This window comes from Acytostelium subglobosum (genome assembly GCF_000787575.1).
Source record: "Acytostelium subglobosum LB1 DNA, scaffold: scaffold1, whole genome shotgun sequence".
In the NCBI taxonomy this organism is placed as follows: Eukaryota; Evosea; class Eumycetozoa; order Acytosteliales; family Acytosteliaceae; genus Acytostelium; species Acytostelium subglobosum.
In genome coordinates, this window is record NW_012236531.1 from 578627 (window position 1) to 592766 (window position 14140).

The 14140-nt window shown below is 43.5% G+C and overlaps 6 protein-coding genes across 6 annotated transcripts; 2 read left to right on the forward strand and 4 right to left on the reverse strand.

Moving 5' to 3' along the window:
• Positions 1 to 199: 199 nt before the first annotated feature.
• SAMD00019534_002390 (hypothetical protein) lies at positions 200 to 3461 on the reverse strand (the record flags this gene model as incomplete). Its single annotated transcript, XM_012903672.1, has 4 exons — positions 200 to 2359; positions 2423 to 2702; positions 2774 to 3225; positions 3288 to 3461. 4 exons carry the CDS (start codon positions 3459 to 3461, stop codon positions 200 to 202), a joined length of 3066 nt encoding a protein of 1021 aa, XP_012759126.1.
• A 277-nt stretch (positions 3462 to 3738) lies between these two features.
• SAMD00019534_002400 (hypothetical protein) lies at positions 3739 to 6003 on the reverse strand (the record flags this gene model as incomplete). The annotated part of the gene is made up of 3 exons (XM_012903673.1): positions 3739 to 4371; positions 4440 to 5561; positions 5644 to 6003. 3 exons carry the CDS (start codon positions 6001 to 6003, stop codon positions 3739 to 3741), a joined length of 2115 nt encoding a protein of 704 aa, XP_012759127.1.
• A 974-nt stretch (positions 6004 to 6977) lies between these two features.
• On the reverse strand, positions 6978 to 7700 carry SAMD00019534_002410 (hypothetical protein; the record flags this gene model as incomplete). Its single annotated transcript, XM_012903674.1, has 2 exons — positions 6978 to 7456; positions 7556 to 7700. The coding sequence occupies 2 exons, from the start codon at positions 7698 to 7700 to the stop codon at positions 6978 to 6980; spliced, it is 624 nt and encodes a 207-aa protein (XP_012759128.1).
• Positions 7701 to 7928: 228 nt separating this feature from the next.
• On the reverse strand, positions 7929 to 9570 carry SAMD00019534_002420 (hypothetical protein; the record flags this gene model as incomplete). The annotated part of the gene is made up of 3 exons (XM_012903675.1): positions 7929 to 8028; positions 8124 to 9169; positions 9322 to 9570. Coding segments are annotated over 3 exons (1395 nt in total), but the record flags the coding sequence as incomplete, so codon positions are not given.
• Positions 9571 to 10206: 636 nt separating this feature from the next.
• On the forward strand, positions 10207 to 10830 carry SAMD00019534_002430 (hypothetical protein; the record flags this gene model as incomplete). The annotated part of the gene is made up of 1 exon (XM_012903676.1): positions 10207 to 10830. One exon carries the CDS (start codon positions 10207 to 10209, stop codon positions 10828 to 10830), a length of 624 nt encoding a protein of 207 aa, XP_012759130.1.
• Positions 10831 to 11037: 207 nt separating this feature from the next.
• Positions 11038 to 12659, forward strand: SAMD00019534_002440 (hypothetical protein; the record flags this gene model as incomplete). Its single annotated transcript, XM_012903677.1, has 6 exons — positions 11038 to 11276; positions 11353 to 11717; positions 11795 to 12026; positions 12115 to 12234; positions 12323 to 12460; positions 12536 to 12659. The coding sequence occupies 6 exons, from the start codon at positions 11038 to 11040 to the stop codon at positions 12657 to 12659; spliced, it is 1218 nt and encodes a 405-aa protein (XP_012759131.1).
• Positions 12660 to 14140: the final 1481 nt, after the last annotated feature.

The following is a 14140-nucleotide window of genomic DNA, read 5'->3' on the forward strand; positions in this document are numbered from 1 at the left end:
TTATGATTGTCAAGTATTATTAATTACCTTAAATATATAAATAGCCAATTATATTTTAATATAAATTGTAAAGGGAAAATAATTTTATTCTTCCAGGATGGTCACTCACTCATTTCATTTTACAACGAATCAATCATGACAGGAAATACCGACTTTATTGGTTCACGATCAAGTCAATCAATCAATCAATCACTCTACATCAAAGGAATGGAATGCGATAGTATGAATATAGGTCACTGACATCTGGCTTGAAGTATGGATACAATAATGCTGCCATTGTCTGTTGATTGAGTGGTTGGACTCCTTTGTACTGGTGGTCTAGTCTCATAGTAAGCAGGCTAAGCCTGCTATACATTGGTTTCTTGAGTAGCTCCATCAATGTGTTCACATGAGTCTTTAGAGTCTGATTGAGTTCTGATCTTGCCACCAGGTCAACGTTGGTGAACACCAAATGTAGTGATTGTATAGTGTTTGTCTGGAGTGGCAGCATCAACATAGTGTCGGGTAGGAATGATGCTGTTACCACCAGTGTGGTCAACCGATCGTAGAGAGGCTGGAGTTGCTGGCAATAACTCCTTGTGAGCTTCTTTGAATGTCCTTCCAGGATCAGCTTGTTGAGATGGGGAAGATGAGGCAGGGTTCCCAAGTCCTTCTCCAACGTAAGGTTCAAAGTGGTAATGTGAGAGCCGCTGTGATTGGATGGTTGTTTGGTCGAGTCCATCCAGAGTTGGAATGATACGTTGACTGTCGACTTTGCCACGGCGCCATCTGGAAGAGGGTTGGCCAATGTGTCAGTGAGGAAAGTGATCGATTGGAGTGAAGTCTTGTCCTTGATGTAGTGCTCGTAGAGGTTGGTGCTGAGGTGTTTGTGCTGTGTGATGGTGATTGGTGATGGGTTCACAGGCAGATGCTTGAGAAGAGGCGTGAGGTGCTTTTCCCATTCGAGTGGATATTCATTGTTTGATTTCAGCCTTTGCAAATCGAACCTGATGTGCCTCAAGTTTGGTGCGTCAATTGCCACATATCGAGGCGTTAGAGTGTGGGCGTATGCTTGTAGCAGCCCATCTTCCATTTGGAAGACGAATGACTGCAGACGATCGATGCACTCTTGAAGTAGATCGGTAGGTATGTGCTCGAGTTGTCTGACCTCCAAGTGAAGTGGGGTGGACTGGAACAAACAATAGGTCGATCCAATATGTTTGAGTGTGGAGCAGATATATAATGAGGGGACAGGGTTCTTGGACACAGACGTCATCACTGCCTTGTGGAACTGTTTGGACACGGTCGCAAGTGACACCACCCATCGTGAGTGGATGATTGGTGCGCGCAAGTCATCCATCACGAGTAAGTATATGATGTGTTGAACAGTGAGTGGATGTAGTTTGTGCCAGACTGTTGGATCAACCTGGTGTGTTTGGCGCTTGGCCAGTGATTGTTGTTTGAATTGAGTGTACAATTGTTGTTGTTGTACATAGTCTGCGTGATCTACATCAATGTTGTCCAATATATGTTGTTTGATTAGGTTGATATCACCAATGTCTGTTGACGAGAAGAGCCGCTTCCTGTCAACAAAAGGATAAACTCGGAAGTTGTACAAATGCTTGAGAAGTTGGAATGCCGGGACAGGATGAATGCGACCTCCACCCTCTATATGCACCATTACTACCTTAATGGGTGGTTCAAGTACCACATGTACTAGATTGTACTCCTCTGCATAGCTAATTGGAGTATAGAGGTGGTCGTACCTGTGTAGTCTCGCAAACAAGCTGTCCATATATTGTGTCCAAATACTGGTGGAGAAGGCACATCTACTGATGAATTGTTGTACTTTGAACACTCGTGGACAGTGCTTGAGCACCTTGAAAAGCAGGCGTTCATGCTTTATACCACTCAGAAGTGAGTGATTGTGACAAGCTATGAGGAAGTTGACATTGACCGTTGGTAGCTTGTCGATACAGCGATGGTAGTGAATATCAACGAATAGTTGTGTCTTGTCTTGATAGCGATGTACCAGATCCTCCACCAGTGTCCTGTGTTCGTCTTCATGCAGATCAACCAGACAGAGCATTGCTGCGTAGTATAGATTGTTTGAGCTTGACGTTTCCAGGCATGTCTCCATCAGTCCAATCAATCCTCTGATGGCCTTTGGTGTATGATTGGATGGTCTGGCCTTGGCAATATGTTTCAAAAGGTGTAGTGAGTCCAAGCACCATACCAATGGTCTCAAGACCTGTGATGCATTCTCCACATTCCGGAATGCCTGTACAACATCATCAAGTAATATAAGTGGTGTATAGTTGGAAGACCATGTTGTGGATTTCCAGATATTAATAATCTTGGATTCCACCTCCAAGTATACCTGTTGTGTTGTTTCTAGTTAGTTTGATTGATCATGGCTAGCATTACCCAAGTGAGTGATTACCTTGGAGAACGATTCACCAATCAGTCCGATCAGTGAGCTAATGTTGTGAATATTCTTGAGCAAGAGGAGACAGTCCACGTACTCTAGTTCGAATGGGAGGAGGTAGGGTTTGACAAGTGTGAATACTTCGTCTGCCTTGGCACCAGAAGACATTATCATCTTGACCAACTCCCTCTGATTGGCCGAGTCCTTCAAGATCATCTCATCCTCGAATATAATTGTAAACAATGTTGGGAGGTCATTCAACATTGTTGTCCAATATCCTTCCATTATGATATAACTGATGATGATAGTGATGTTAGACATCTCGCAAGACAATGACATATGGAGCGGACTGTGATCATAACATACTCAAACACCTGTTGCTTGTTCTCTGACACCATTGTAGCATCCTTTAGCCATTCTCGAATTGGTGGAGATACTTGTCTTACACGATCGGGACCAAATGCTAATGAGATGTTCTCGTAGCAATTGGGACAGTCATGGTAGGACTCCATCAGGAAGATGTACAATGTGAATAGATGATCTATTTCATCTTGTTGGGTCTGAACTGATTCCAAAAGAGTCTTGAGGAATGTTTGATTGATTAGAACAAAGTATGACCAATGTGATTCAGTAACTGCCAAGCTTAGACAATAGCAAGCATCCTTCATCAAGTTTGGCTCTGGGCAAATAATGCCAAACTTAACCAACTTTGTTAGTTTGCGATGAGTAGTTCCACCTTGGTACCATGTCAAGTTGTTGACCAACACTTCCAATGATGCAATGATCTCAGGATCAATCTGTTGTCTCATTCCAAGGACCTTTGGATTGTTTGATTGATTAGTGTGTGGTGGAATGATTCCAATCATATGATCAATCATACTTGTGATACCAATGACAATAGATAGTCACGTGTGTACACCTTATCTAGTTGGACTTCATCTGACATGTCATCATTCAATGTGTCCAATGACTTTTTAAACTCTGAATTCAAGTCCTTATCAACATGTTGATCCTGAATGAGTTTCCTCAAGAATGTTCCAATCTTTGATAGCATTCTAATCTACTCAATATATCTATGTTTATTACATTACATATGTATGTATCTTAATGATCGTGAACAAACAAAATGATCAGTTTGATCAGATGTCAACGAGTGATCACTTTTTGGACTTCTGAGGAAAAATGCAGAATGAAGCTCGCTGGCGAGAGGACTCGCCTGGACCTTTGCTCAAGGTTCCATCCATGACAATGATGACAAGATTGTTGTTGGAGTGGAATGTATTTATTTATTATCGCAAGGTAAGAGTGAGAGAGAGAGTGGGTGAGTTTGGTTAATACATGGTAACCATGCGAACTCCTCCAAAGTCTCCCATGCTGTGTGGCAAATGCTTCTTGGGACAGGCGATGAACATAAAGTTCTTCTGGACATCGAGCATGGTGGACAGCTTCTCGACCACCTGTGGATTGAACGATGATTTGACGGTGATCAAGTCGATCCTGATCTTTGGATACATCCTGTCCAGGAAGGCCACGTTGGCCGTCAACTCTGTTGGTGGATTCTCGCTGTCGTAACAATGAACAATGCGCACCCAGTTGGTCTGCTCGTTGTCTCTGATGTAGAGGATGGCCTTGTTCAGGTAGGCCGGGTCCTGCTTCGAGGCAAAGAACACGATCGACTGTGAGTTGATGCTGTTGATCATCTCGCCAATCCATCTGGAGAATCTGTCTCTGGGCTTCTTGAACTTGGCCAAAATGATCTGGGAGAAGTACAGCAGCATCTTGAGCAGTCTAGTCCTGACAAACATCGTCATAATGATCAATGCAGTGACAATGAAGTACACGGCAAAGTATGCAACAGTCGATGGATCATTGATAATGTTGGCCACCAACGCTGTGAGCACGAAGCACAAGGCAAAGATGACTCCCAACCATGGTGATCTAATCTCTCTTCTCAAACTTGATCTCTGTATGTTGTGCGAGTGTTAGTCATGCATGTCCTTGTCCTTGCTTGGCGAGGTGATATAAGACTTACCTTGTACTTCAACAACATGTTACCGATGGCAAACAAACTCATTACACCAAGGAATGCAATTGTGTAGACTCCTGCGAGAACGGTGGTGTCAAAGCCGGATAGAACAAAGAGGGAGGTGCAGACGAGGAAGAAGAGGATGATGATAAAGTGATTGGTACGACGCCATGGGTTCTCCTTGAGCAGGAACTGTGGCAGACAGCGATCGAGAGCCATGCGACGCACCAGACCAATGATGCCGACATAACTGGTGATCACCGAGCCAGACAGCACGAGACACGCGTCAATGGAGATCCAAACGCCAAACCACTCGCCCATCGCTTGCTTGGCTACCGTGGCCAACACACCTCCGTTGGTGCTGCTCGCGATCTGGCAGATGTAAAGGAAGCACAGGTTCAGCAGGCCAATCAGCGGGTTGAAGAACGAGACGATGGCCCACATGTTCCTGAGGGTCTTGGGGAAGACGCCGACCTCTTGCTGCTCGATGAAGTTGGACGACGTCTCGAAACCTGTGACTCCGAGCATGGCGGCGCCAAAGCCAAAGAAGATGTCGTAGGCAAAGTTGTGGTTGTTCCACTCGAACGAGCCGGGCAGACAGCTGTCCTCGCTGACGCCGGGCATCAGGTTGGCCGGGGTGAAGCCATGGAAGTTGTTGACGAGGATGGTCCAGTCGTGGCGGTAGAAGAACACGCCAAAGCCGCCAAACACCAGCATGAGCAGTGTGATCATGTGGAAGACAAAGATGATAAAGGCCACGATGGCCGACTCGCCAATACCGATGAGGTTGAGCGCGGCGAATGCCGCCAGCAGAACGACGGTCGATGGTTTGTCCGAGATGCTGGGCACCATGCCCTCGAAGTACTTCATGGCGGTGAAGGCGCTGACGACGGCCGTCGCCACGTACGAGATCATTGTGAGTGCGGCTGCCAGTGACGCCACGTGTTTGGAGGTTGTGTTGAGGAGCACATTGTAAGCTCCTCCATTGAGCGGCAGGGCGCTACCCACCTCTCCATAGACCTTTCTAAACAAGTACAGCACAAAGCATACTATCAGCAATGAGAATGGTGCATACATTCCAGCTGCTGCCGTACAAAGACTCGATGTATAGAATATACTCGATGTGATCTGATAGATTGATTGGAATGATTGATGTCAGTGGCCATGATCAGACTCGTGATGAACACATCCATCGTCGTCGACTACTTACATCATTTCCACAGATGGCTGTTGCTAACAGCTCACCAATCTTGTGCTCGTGAGTACCATCGATCTTGCTGACCTCGGGCAGTGGTCCTTGAATGTCGATGTTCTCGTCTCGAGTGCCAAACAGGGGACTCTCCTCATCTTCGCCACCACCATTGATCGAGCCAGCTTCACTGCGATATGAGTGGGAAAGCACGTTGTGCATGCTGTTTGCGCCACCATCTTCCAATGACAAAGACGATACCATACCCTTACCTGGGTACATAAAGCTATATGGATCATTTGAACCATAACCTGACCCTGATCCAGATCCTGATCCATCACTTTGAATCAGTGGACCATTCTCTCCTTTTGATTTTCCCATCTATTATCTCTATATATATGTTCTTCCTCTACTTCTTCTACTTCAACTTCACTAAACTTGCTGTTGTACTTTCTGTTGTTGTGTCCACTACTAGACTTAATAAATAATGAGTATGATTGATTGAGTGAGGACTATGACATTTAGTAAGTAAGTTAATAAGAATAATAATAACTTAGATGTGACATGTTATGAACATGATGATTAGAGTGAGGTTAAGTGAAGAGAGTGAGAAGTCAGACTCGGTGAGTCGAATGTGTGTGTGTGAGTGTGAGCGACAAGACATGTCTTCTCCATCTTCTTCCAAATAGTGGAACAAGGTGTGGTTGTGTTGGGTGTGGTTGTTGGACATCATTGACATTTGTCCTCAAGAAGACTCAATTCACTCACTTCACCTCGCACCCATCATTCAAACAAACATAATCATGATAATCTTAACATTGAGACTTTGTACCTACAATTCCTTACTTTCCAAGACAACAAGTAAATGATTGACTGATTGATTGATTGAATGATTTTGATAGAATGGAGTGATGATGATTGTGTGTATGATAATAGTAGATTGTTTGATTGAGTTGTTGAGGGCAATGGTAGAAAGAGAAGAATAGATCGACTATTTGATGATGTGGTCCATTTATTGTTAAGTCTTGGGACGAGTCGAACACCATGTCCACCTTATGCAAAATATATAACTTTAAATAGATTTTCAACTTTTTTTGACAAATAAATATCTTCTCGCACACGAAAAGAAGGACTCGTCTGTTTGATTCGTCCACAACACGTGTTTGCACCATCTTAACTTTAAACGCGCAAAAATTGCACCTCTCCTGGGGTCTTGGCATGTTTGATCCTGGGTCCAAATTCAGCCAATCCTGGTTTAAGGGTATATGATGGCTCTCCCTCCCAACCATCTTTGAGGGCCAATTTGGGATTGGTTGGTTGATTGATTGATGGTATGATTGAGTGAGTCAACACTACTAGAGGGCACAACGTTTCCTTTGAGTGGCCATGTCATTGGAAACAGGAGGAGTCGATATGTAGTATGGGTGGGCTCGGTAGACTTTTGATGTAGTCATAAAGAGGCTGTTGGCAATGATCATTACAATGTCGTCGTAAGTGAAATCAATTGGTCGGATGTAGTCCTCTTCAATCGCCTGAAGCAGGAAGCGAGCCATTGATGAATCAACCAACCAGTGTCGAGGAGGTGCATTCAAGTTGACCAAAGTTTCAGGTTCATTGCAAAAAGTGACAATGTACGATGATAGTTGAAGGAGTTGGTCAAAGTGGATGGGGATGGAGTAGAAAGACATTCCTTCGAGTCGTCTTTTGAGTAGGTTCTGGAGTCCGGAGGCCATGTCTTCAACGACTATAAAGCTAGGGCGCGGAAGTTTGAAAGACTCAATATCTTGTAGGTTGGCCATTGCTCTGAAGAAGTATGGGCATGACTCCCATCTGTCTCCATTTTGATCAAGACAAATGAAACATTGGGAGAAGCCTGGAAGGTTGGTGTCTCCACCACTATTGAGTTATTTGATTGCTTCTGAAACTGACTTACTCTTCGCCTTTTCCTCGGCTGTTCTTCCAAAGCATTGTTCATTGTCTAGTATGCGCTTGGCTAGAATGGGAGGAAGTGCTGTCTTGTAGATGTTGAGGTGGCAAGCGTACTTCTGTGACTTTACTTCTTGGTCTACCACTATCATCTTGGGATTGTTGGTATTATAAAGAGATAAATAATACTTATTCGTTGTATTACTATAAATATTAATTAAAAAATATAAAAAAATAATAATAAAATATAAGTTCTGGATCGACGTATGGGTGGTCAACCAACTTTAGACAGAGGACCAAGTGTCTGGATTGAGATTGGTGGATTGTTTGGGTGAATGGATAAAGTGTACATTTATGAATCATCATCATCAACTTTAGAATGATGATGTACTTGGGTAATAAATCTTGGACTCGCCATCATCTAGATATACAGTGAATTGACCATTAGCAACCTTGATGCAGTCTTCAGTTGGCCAGAACCTAGTAATATGTTTGTGTTTGTGTGTGTAAGTGGAATGATTCCATGATTGATTGATCGTTTGATTGAGTGAAGGGATTGAATGGATGATACATACAGATTACAAAGAATGGTTCCATCTGGATAGTCTTGGTAGGTGATGGTTCGCTCAATCTGACCTTGGTCCGATCCTCCGTTGGTTAGCGCGATGAATGTGTTGCCACGTGTATATGCGTAGAATGAGTCGTCGGCATAGCGTTGTACCTGATCATACTGGCTCAGTGCAGTTTGCTTGACATAGGCATTGATCGTCTTGATGAACTGGTACATTGGAACTGTAGTGTCAAACTGTGTGGGCCACAGTGGCTCGCGGTTGTCTGGATCCGCTGCGCCATTGAACTCTTGCTCAGTGCCATAGTAGATGATTGGGATGCCAACGCCCGTCAGCACGTATGTAATGGCGTTGCGGTACAGCGCCAGGTCGGGCTGCTGGTTGAGGAAGCGCACCTGGTCGTGGTTGTCGATGAACGTGCCAAGATACGCGACGTTCTTGAACGACGAGGCGTAGTCCTGCAGCATCGACTGCAGCCCAAACATGGACTGTTGCGAGGCGAATACGTCGCGAAGGGTGAAGAAGAGCGGGTAGCTTAGCAGGCCGTCCAGCACCTCCTGGTAGGACGCGACGTAGCCCACGTCGCCATTGTACACCTCTCCCACGGCGTACATGCCTGCCGCGGCGTTGTACTGTGTCCAAAAGTCGGGCTCCACCTCGGGCACGGTGTCCACGCGGATGCCGTCAAATCCGTAGAAGGCGGTGATGTTGTGGATCCAGTTGAGGAGTGATTGACGAACGAATGTGTTGTTCTGGTCGAGGTCGGGCAGACCAGACAGACGGCAGATCTCGACCTCTGACTGATCGTTAAAGTCGTCGATCGAGCAGTCGGAGGGACAGTCACTGCAGCTGTGATAGTGCGACGCCTGATTGAATGGAACGATCGAGCTGTAGTTGTAGTTGACGGGGCCGACGTGATTGGCCACCACATCAAGCATCACCCAAATGCCACGCGAGTGACAAGCCTTGATCAAGTTGAGCAAGTCATCACTCGAGCCAAAGTACGAATTGATCGAATAGATATCTTGTTGCCAGTATCCATGGTATCCGCCCTTTACCAGTTTGATGAATGAGTGATTGGGATGATTCCAGTGATTGATCGATTGATTGATTGATCGATCGATTGAATGATATAGTGAGTTGGTAGGATGGGTCAGTAGCCGTGCCATCACTAGGTGGACTGTGAAGTGATTGATGTACATACAGGAGTGTTGGTGACGACGGGAGATATCCAGATGGCATCAAAGCCCATGCCTTGGATATAGTCGAGGTGTTGTTCGATACCAGTAAAGGTACCGCCACAATATGTGCTGATATCTGGGCATGGAGTAGTTTGATTGTTTGGCAATGCAAAACGATCTGTAAGAAGTTGGTATATTACTCTGGATGACCAATCTGATGGCGAAGCGGCGTAGCTTGCATGCGGGGCCAACATAACCACCATCAACAAAGCAAGTGATAGTGATGATATAATAACCGACATCATATTGAATATGTATGTATATAAGAATTAACTGTATTTGTAGTTATAAACGTCGTTTACAATTGAATGAAAAAGAACAACAATGTTGTCGAATTGATCAAAAGAGACTCTTATTCTATTTTTGATTGATTTATTGATCGAATGTCTACTTAAATATCTGGTTCAAAAGATATTTTTTCGAACTAAGTTAAGATAAAGTACAACTCCATTCTAACTTTGATGTTGCACTTATCATGGACCTTGCCCTCGCCCTTGCCCTTACGATTACCCTTGCCCTTGCCCTATTCCTAACCCCAACCCCAACCCTTACCCTTACTCACTTGTTTGTTGAACACTCACAACACATTACTTTAAATACAGATACAGATACAGAGTAAACATAAATGAATGTCATTGAGAAAGAGTAAAAGTACAACAACATCTTCAAGAAGTAGAAATGATGGATTGTTTGTATCAAGTCCTACATCACAACATGTAGCCAACAACAATGATGATAATAACGATGATAATAATGATGATATAATTGGTGATGAAGAGGATGTTAGACATACACAGATTGAACACCAAGATGATGTATTGATTGCTGATGAAGTGTTGACTCATCACATGAATGAAGAGGAGTTGGACCATCTCTACAACACTCTAATATTACAATTGAATGAAGGAGACTTGGCCGAACTATTCAACCTACATGATCCTGTGGAGAGACAGATTGCCGAGACAATCAAAGAAGATCGTGGCAACGCTTCATTAAAATCAAGCCTTACATCATCTGTTGGAAGAGCAACATCGCCTGAGATGATGTCAATGAAGACACCTGCTGCTCCCGCTGCATCGCCTCCCATCGCCGCCACAACGTCACCATTACCCTCGCCGCCATTATATACACCAGAGGATATGAATGCAGCCGACAGACTACTGGCATCTTGGATCCGTACCGGCTTATCTTTGATGACATTTGGAATTGGAGTCGGTTCCAAGATGGTCACATCACAGAACTCAATCACATTTGTCACGTCATTGGTATTCTTTGGCACTGGCATTGTATGTGTTCTTTGGGGTTTACTAAAGAACTACTATGTCACCTATTATCTATTACGAGGCTACTACCTACCCAGCACACTCAGTATCTTCATCATTCTCCTACTATCTTTGTTGGTAACAGGTGTCAGCTACTGGGCTGTTGTAACAGACTTTGACGGAGGACCAATCATTCCCATTCCGACTTGACAAGACTGGACAGTACAACCCTTGCCCTTGCCCTTGCCCTCAACCCTTGCCCTCACGCACTTCTTCAATAAATTGAAAAAACGACAAAAGTTCGACTTTCAACACGAACGAATCAAACTTTGAATTGAAGAATCATTATTCACTTTACATTATTCACGCAACACGTGTACAGATAAAGAGAGAGAAAGAGAAAGAGATATATAAGTGATGTCGACAAAGAGAAGCGCACAGATATCATTCAAGGTTGTGGACAAAGTTGGTGAATGCTCACCTTGTATAGCCAACTTTCGTTGTGGACCACCTCCACTCAGCTTCCTCAACGATGAAGACACAAGCTTCAAATCATTGACCAACAAGCACAAGAAACAACGTGTCCTACTCTCCAACTCATCAATGGTCGAATACGAATCCGAACCAACTCGTACCGAACAAAGTGATCTACAACAGTATGTCTCAACTCGAGTTGAGATGTTATTGATTGACTTGATTGAGCAAGAGTGACTAACATACTGCTGCTTGTAGATTGGCTATTGGAAGGTACAATGACAGGACTGGCATGATTGAATTGATACCAATTAAGGATGTTTGTCAGATACAGCAATCGATCATTGGTTATGAGATGCGTGCGAAGGAGAACTTTGACGAGTTGTCATACATGGATAGGACAAAGATGCTCTCCACTAGTTTTGGAAGCAAGTTGTCAAAGAAGATCATTCACAAGATCGAGACTGGCGATGTCGGCACGCTGAGCAACGAGAAGACCAAAGCTGCCGCCGAGAGCGTCACCAACAAGAGAGCCAACGTCGATGCTGCCGCCAGAGACGAGGATCTGCCGCCACACAACAAGGAGACAGACGTACCAAAGGAGATCTACCCAATCGAAGAGCGTAAGTCATTGTTCATTCTCGAGCTCACTCATACATGTCCACATCACTCACTCGCGAGTTCCTTACACATACAACAGTCATGCCACAGGACGTCTACTTTGCAATCAATCCACAATACTTTATTGGTCTGGCAAAGGCTCCAGAGAAGGCACCAGAAGACATGCCCAAGTACATCAAGAATAGACTGCCACACATGTTGTACACGTACAAGAGGAATGATGATGATGAGCTGGTTGCAGGTGGTGACAGAGATCAAGACGATATCGAACATGAGAGCAGGATTCTCACTTATATCTATTACATTACAATGTAAGTAACATCACATCATTGGTAGTTCCATTGGAATGGAGCTGGATATTGCATGTCTAACAATCAATCCAAAATCCAATCAATATAGTATGAAGGGTTTGGAGAGTTCAAGAGTCACGCTGATGGAGGAGACTTTGAGAAAGAACAGAGTACATCCATTCGTGGCCAAGTACTTGTGCCAGACCTTTACTCAACAATATGACCAAGTGTAAGTGTTCCAAATGATTGTTGGACAACAATCCAGGTAATTGACTGACTCAATCATTCAATCAATCAATCAATCAATCAACCAACAGTAAGAGCAAGATGAGCAATGATCATATTTCAAAGTTGCTAAACTATGCAGTCATCCTTATTCTGCATCTGGAAGACTTTAGAGTCAAGCATGAGGCAGTCCAGCTGCTTTCAGAGGCTTTCAACATGCCAGACTACAAGTATGTTACATCCATCTCACTCCTTACCCAACAACAACAAACTCAATCATACTGACTATTATTCCACCTTCATAGGCTTGAGAAGCATTTCAACAGAGTTGGATGTGTCGTGGCAAGGAATGGTCAGTACAGAGACTATAAGCTGCGTGCACCATTGAAGCTTCCAGAGGTCAGGGATGTCCAAAGGAAGAAGAGATAAGATAAGACGTTTACTTGCGCCTGCTGGTATCATCAAGCTACTGGTATTATTATTAAACAAACAATCAAGACACACCTCAATCCAATCAATCAATCAATCACATTGCAGCGCACCAGTTTATTTTAGATTGGGGAAGATATCAATGGGATTTTAGAACGACCGAGGTTGGATTGGTATTATTCCACCTGATGTCTGACTGGAGAAGATCAGGAAATGCTTTCGATCATCTAACAATCTGAGTTGGATATTCTTGATTGATAATAACGTGTTCTCTGTGAAGGATATCGTGAAGGTGTTCAATCTCTCAAGTGGATAGCATTTTGAATTGATCATGTTATAAAGGTAGTCACGACAATAAGTTATAGTTTTCTTTTGGATACATCTTACTACCAGGTGAAGATGTTTGATTGAGTCGGGTATTGGATCAGGTCTGCCGGTGGACTTGGCCAGTGTGAGCTCTGTCACTGAGCTTGGTATCACCTTTGGATGTGGTAGATGATCTGCATGAATTTGAAGACGTGTCACCGATGGTGGAATTGATCCATCATTCAATGACTGATGGAATGATTGCCCTAAGGTGAGTGATGTGAGATTGGGTGGAAGAACACCAATTGGTAGGAAGGGCCAGTTGTATTCCATGTTCAATTTCAATGATCTTAATGAGTTTGGTAATGTTCCAACTTCAAAGGGTTGATTGTAAGAACATGATACTATATTAAAGTCTCTGTTCTCAGTGCTACCAAACCTGAGTGAGATTAGACCAGAGGGAAGTGAACCCAACTGAAATGATTGATTGTAGGTCTCACCAAACTGGAGCGAGATGAGACCCGACGGGAGTGAGCCAACGTCTATTTGTTGATTGAATAATGAGCCAAAGGTAAGTGATCTTAAACTGGATGGAAGTAGACCTATGGGAATAGGCTGATTGAACTTCTGACCAAACTGGAGTGATGTAATGGATGTAGGAAGAGCACCAACAGGGATCGACTTGTTAAAGTATGTTTGAAATTTGAGTGAGGTCAGCTTGGTTGGAAGAGATCCAATGAGAGGTGTCTCGTTAATGTTATACAACATCGATGTGACTTCAGCTGGGATAGGTATCGTCGAACCAAGATGATCGTATTCAATGTATGTATCTACTTGTATAACTGTTCTCTTGTTAAGTCTAGAGTAATTAAATGAATGATTAACATGACATGACCTCAAACTGCTATAGCGTATCCATAACCAATGAATGAATGATGCTCTATGTTTATACCAATATCTACATACAAATGCCAAACAATACCTATCAATATTATCTTCGATGTAATCAACAATCTGTCTAAGTATTAAAATGGGGAAGTATCGAGGGCATTCGACATCATCATTTGAGTTGTTGTCAATATTGACATTATCGATAGTACTATCCATTCTTAATGGTACATATATATATTATTATTATTATTTGTTGATAATGAACAAGTCACAAAAGAAATAAA